Source organism: Hyperolius riggenbachi, chromosome 1 (assembly GCF_040937935.1).
Source record: "Hyperolius riggenbachi isolate aHypRig1 chromosome 1, aHypRig1.pri, whole genome shotgun sequence".
Classification (NCBI taxonomy): Eukaryota; Metazoa; Chordata; class Amphibia; order Anura; family Hyperoliidae; genus Hyperolius; species Hyperolius riggenbachi.
In genome coordinates this window covers 488637920-488643919 of record NC_090646.1, presented here as the reverse complement: position 1 = coordinate 488643919, position 6000 = coordinate 488637920, and the positions used below count along the sequence as shown (strand labels likewise).

The 6000-nt window shown below is 48.0% G+C and overlaps 1 protein-coding gene across 1 annotated transcript in view; it reads left to right on the top strand.

Annotated features, from left to right (window-relative positions):
- The first annotated feature begins 714 nt into the window (after window positions 1-714).
- Window positions 715-6000, top strand: part of LOC137522460 (glutathione S-transferase theta-3-like) — a 31160-nt gene continuing 25874 nt past the window's right edge. Inside the window, exon 1 of the mRNA XM_068242530.1 lies at window positions 715-879. Within this exon, the coding sequence (XP_068098631.1) occupies window positions 765-879 (115 nt within the window). The 5' untranslated portion in view covers window positions 715-764. The remainder of the gene's footprint in view (window positions 880-6000) is intronic.

The window sequence follows — 6000 nt, the reverse complement described above, 5'->3', positions numbered from 1 at the left end:
ACAAGCAGATTGTTGCTAGCCTGGCGATCTTTTAAGGGGGGAAAGCAGAGTAGGGGGGGGGGGGGGGCTGGCAGCAGCGATACAATGACCCAGAGGCATGTCATTGTGCACACGACATGTCTTTGGGTCCTATTGGGATTACAACATGCCACCTCGGGTTCTCTTTAACCTCGGTCACCAAGTGACCAGCTGTGCCAAGTTTGAGGACTCTGGCTCTATTACTTTGAAAATAGCAGCCTTCTAAATTTTCCCATTGAACGTTTTAAAGATTTCCGCCGTGAACGGTACAAATCTGATTGGCTGTTGTGGATTCAAACAATTATTGCACACGTTTTGTAAATCCAATAAACTTAATTTCACTTCTCAAATATCACTGTGTCTCCTATATGATATATTTTACTGAAATTTTTTATTTTAACAGCCAACGATTTATACAGGAAATCATGAGTATTAAGAAGGTTGCCCAAACTTTCGCATCCCACTATAGATGGAAAAAGGTACAATGGGTAACAATGTTGAGAAACTGCACCAGAACACAGCAGGGCTTTCATGACTGTAAACAACCTGAGAAGTTATCAATGTTATCACTGTGCACAATTCAGCATGCTCCAGCAGTCTCAAGTTACAGCCTTGAATAAGAAGCATAGACAGGCGTATTTCTGGCAATGAATAGGGGGCGTGTCATTTTACAGAAAGTCAGGGACTTGCTCTTTTCTATCCACTTCATAGTCCAGTCACAGTGCCAGGAAGAACACAGCTTCATCATGTCGGATCTCACCCTCTACCTGGACTTGTTATCCCAGCCATGTCGCTCTGTCTTTATGTTCGCTAAGGCTAACAACATTCCCTTCAACCACCATGAGGTACATCTCTTTAAAGGTGAGTCTGTCGTGTAGTGTCCTCTGCTTCTAAAAGTGAAATACAGTGATAGATGACTTGGTACCAGGGTAATATATGTATATATATATATATATATCGGATCCACTTTAAGCTATTTGTATAACTTGCTGCGTAAATTGCAAAAGCCCGGTAAACTTGACTGCACTCCCTGCCCCCATTGGGCTTGATTCGCTAAGACAAATAGCATGCCTTATCAAAGTTAACACACCTTATCAAAGTTAACACGCCTTATAAGAGTAGCATAGCAAGCGCTATGAACTTATGACTGCTAATTGACAATGACGAGAGCTCCACTCGTCCTGCCCTGAGCCCCTGCGGGTTCGTATGCTACTCTGATAAGGCATGTTAACTTTGATAAGGCGTGTTAACTTTGATAAGGCATGCTATTTGTCTTAGTGAATCAAGCCCAATAAGTTTACTGACCTTTTGGGAATATACCTCTCTGGAAGTAGAGATGTAGCGAACGGTCCGCCGGCGAACGGTTCCAGGCGAACTTTGGGGGTTTGCGTTCGCCTGGACCAAGCGAACTTTTGCGGAAGTTCGATTCGCCCCATAATGCACTATGAGGGTCATCTTTGACCCTCTGCATCACAGTCAGCAGGCACATTGTAGCCATTCAGGCTACACTAAGCCCTGGAGCCCCCCCCCCCCCCCCTTATATAAGGCAGGTTTGCCGGCCATTACACTCACTCGTGTGCCTGCTAGAGACAGACTAGGGACAACTGCTGCAGACTTGTTCTCCTAGGGAAAGATTAGTTAGGCTCTTGGCTTGCTCCTGGCTGATTGTTATTGCTAAAATAGCACCCCTCAACAGCTCTTTTGAAAGATAATGTTTTCCAGATGTGTTTTTTTTTTTGTGTGTGTGTTGCTCACTGACATTATACAGCCCTATCTGTTGCAGCTGGACCTTGGTAATTGTTATTACTGTGCCAGCCAGGCCCTGCCTAACTATCTATACTGGGACACCTACCTATGCCTACCTAACTACTGGGACACCTACTTACCTATACGGGGACACCTACCTACCTACCTATACTAGGGGACCTACCTATGCCTACCTACCTATACTGGGTCTCCTACCTATGCCTAGCTAACTACTGGGACACCTACCTATGCCAACTCACCTATACTGGGTCTCCTACCTATGCCTAGCTAACTACTGGGACACCTACCTATGCCTACCTACCTATACTGGGTCTCCTACCTATGTCTAGCTAACTACTGGGACACCTACCTATGCCTACCTACCTATACTGGGTCTCCTACCTATGTCTAGCTAACTACTGGGACACCTACCTATGCCTACCTACCTATACTGGGTCTCCTACCTATGCCTAGCTAACTACTGGGACACCTACCTATGCCTACCTACCTATACTGGGACTCCTACCTATGCCTACCTACCTATACTGGGACTCCTACCTATGCCTAGCTAACTACTGGGACACCTACCTATGCCTACCTACATACAAGAAGATAATAAGGTTGTTGCTTCATTGTGGACAGACCAAATTTGATCAGCTGGACAGTCACTGTTGTTCTATCATTGAGCTACCACAGCCCGGCGACCATATGGGCTTGAAAACCGCCACGGCCTACACTCTCACCACGGTGCGCACCAGTCCAGCACGGCCGTCACTACGCAAACAGCTGTTTGCGGTGCGTTACACAGTGAGTTTGGTGTGTCAGTGTGAAGCAGTACTCTAATTACACTCCCTGATTGATGTATACACATGCAAGATGTTTGAAAGCACTTTAGGCCTGCAATTTAGCATTCAATGTCATTTCTGCCCTTAAAACGCGGCTTTGCGTCACATCCAGATTTTTCCCCGGGACTTTTGGCATGTATCCCACTCCGCCATGCCCCCCTCCAGGTGTTAGACCCCTTGAAACATCTTTTCCATCATTTTTGTGGCCAGCATAAATTTTTCTATTTTTCAAAGTTCGCATCCCTATTGAAGTCTATTGCGGTTCACGAACTTTTCCGCGAATCGAACCTTCCGCGAAGGTTCGCGAACGGGGTTCGCGAACCGAAAATCGGAGGTTCGCGACATCTCTATCTGGAAGCTTTTTTTTTTTTAAAGAATTTTTTTATTGTTTTTTTGTCGTTGGAAGCTAATTTAGGGTTAGATGCACTGAAAGGTGAGGTGGTGACTCTTTAGTGTGATGCACACATTTTCTTCAAAGTGAAAGTGGCGAGTGTTGAAGCAGAGATTTCCTTTTTTTTTTTTTTCCTAAAAGAACATGTAAAATGTAAAAGCTCCTGTGAATCACAATTAATGATTCCCACTGCCAATCTGGACAATTAGTACAGAATCTTCATGCGTCACACGATGAATGAAGTTTTGAAAATATTTTTACTTTCCTGCTTATTTTTCTCAGCCCTCTGTCCCTCCTCCTGTACATCACAGAGCTGGAAGGAAAAACACACTTTTCATATGCACTTGCAGTGGGATTCATGTTGTGCTTGCAAAGTCACATTATGTTGTACTGAATGGGAAAAAATGCATGCAGTGTTTTTGCATTTCAGTAAGATAGCTTCACACTAGTGGAAACAGCAACATGGGCTTGGATGCAGCTGATATTAAAAAGACTGATGGGGAATTATGTAAGAAGTTTGATCAGGTGATAGATTTGTAAGGCTCTGATTTGCTTGTCAGGGTCATTTGCCAATTCTGTTCCCTGTGTAGGCCAAAACAGGAAGTGATCATAGCAAATCAGAGCCTTAAAGTGAATCCGAGCCAGAATATTTGAATTAAAAAAACAAACATACAACCTAATCGGGGGGCTAGCTGGATCAAGTAGCCTCAATTTCCATTGCTCTACTCCGCTTCTATGACCAGATATAGAGTGACCATACGTCCCAGATTACCTGGGACGGGTCCCAGATTCGGGGTCCCCTGTCCCAGGCTGGCTTGGGTCCCAGGAAAAGTCCCACTTTTAGATGCAGGACGTCCCAGCTGCGGGAGTATGTGACATCAGTGTTCCGTCCTCGGCCCACCGCCGCCCTGCTCTGCCCTGCTGCTACTGCTCCCCTCCCTCCCTGTCTTCTGCCTGCATTGAATTGGCTAACAACTGGATTCCTGTCGCAGTCTGCCCCGCCCCCGGCTGTTTAAAGGGAACCTAAACTGAGAGGGGTATGGATTTTTCTTTTAAACAATACCAGTTGCCTGGCAGCCTTGTTGCTCTCTATGGCTGCAGAAGTGGCTGAATGACACACCTGAAACAAGCATGCAGCTAATCCAGTCTGACTTCAGTCAGAGCTAGAGTGACCAGACGTCCCGGATTGCCCGGGACACGTCCCGGATTCGGGGTCCGCTGTCCCAGGCTTAATGAGGTCCCGGGAAACGTCCCGCTTTCAGCAGCGGGACGTCCCGGCCTCGGGACTCTGGCCACTCTCTCCTCAATGAACTGGCAGCGGCGTCTATAGACGCCGTGCCAGTTCATTGCCCGCAACCCCGCTCCAGCCTCGTCTTCCGGTGTCTGTTTCCGACACCGGCAGGCGAGCAGGGCTACGGCAAGATGGCTGCCGAAGCCCTGTACTGGAGACCTATTTGTGTCACTAGTACAGGGCTTCGGGCGCCATCTTGTCGTAGCCCTGTCAGCGCGGGAGAGAAGAGCAGGAGGAGGAAGACGGTCCCGGGACGGAGCAGCGCGCCAGAGGCCGGACACTTCTGCCAGGTGAGTAAATGCTTTCTTTTCCAGGTGAAATGTTTGCCCGCATTGTTTCTTTTCCAGGTGAAATGTTTGCCCGCATTGTTTCTTTTCCAGGTGAAATGTTTGCCTGCATTGTTTCTTTTCTGGCGAAATGTTTGCCCGCAGTGCGTTTCTTTTCTGGCGAAATGTTTGCCCGCATTGCGTTTCTTTTCTGGTGAAATGTTTGGCCGCAGTGCGTTTCTTTTCTGGTGAAATGTTTGCCCGCAGTGCGTTTCTTTTCTGGTGAAATGTTTGGCCGCAGTGCGTTTCTTTTCTGGTGAAATGTTTGGCCGCAGTGCGTTTCTTTTCTGGTGAAATGTTTGCCCGCAGTGCGTTTATTTTGTACTGACATGTTGCCCGCATTGCGTTTATTTTGTACTGACATGTTTGCCCGCATTGCATTTATTTTATACTGACATGTTGCCTATTGCGTTTATTTTCTGGTGTCCGGGGTAACTGTTACTGCATTTATTATTTAATGGTCATAGATGGCTATGTTTGCTGCTTTGTGGTTACGGTATACTATTAGCATCACACAGTTTCTGCACACCCATGATACAAAGTCTCGTTTGTCCACATCATGGCGTAAACACTGCTTTCTTATGCCTCGCTGTTACATCATTACGTTAGCTCCGCCCATACAATGTCATGGCCACGCCCATTTTTTCGGCGCGGCGCGCTGCGCGCGCCGCAGCCGCCCTCCCCCAGTCTTCGCCGCTGCGTGCTCCTCACTCCTTCCCACTTTTCGCCGCGGCGCGCTGCGCGCGCCGCCCCCCCCCCCCACACCCCCCCCCACGTCCCAGGTTGGACCCACAAAAATATGGTCACTCTACCAGATATCATGCAATTTAGATTTCCGTGATGCCTGGGGTCATGACACTGCAATCTCTGCTCTGTGCAACTCATCACAGAGCAGAATGCAGGGAGGCAGGGAAGCTACGTGGGAGAGGTGGGGGAGAGGAAGAGCTGGCCAATCATAGCTGGGGAAGCTGCGTTACGAATGCCCCATGGAGAGTTTTGCAGGAGTCCTTCTCCTGCAAGGAACACCGCCACCGTTTTCTGAGGGTGACAGCGTGGCACTGGGGGGGGGGGGGGGGGGACATAGAGCAGTGCGGGGGGACAAAGAGGCATGTCATAGAGCAGGGAACATACCTCTGTGTCCCTTCTAATAGGTCTGCCAGCTATAGGTGCCCCAGTATAGGTTAGCCATCTATAGGTGCCTGAGTATAGGTAGCCAGACATAGGTGTCCCAATATAGGTTAGCTAGCTATAGATGCCCCCAGTATAGGTTAACCAGCTATAGAAGCCCTCAGTATAGGTTAGCCAGCTATAGGTGCCCCAGTATAGGTTAGCCAGTTATAGGTGCCCCATTGTAATTTAGCCAGTTATAGGTGCCCCCAGTAT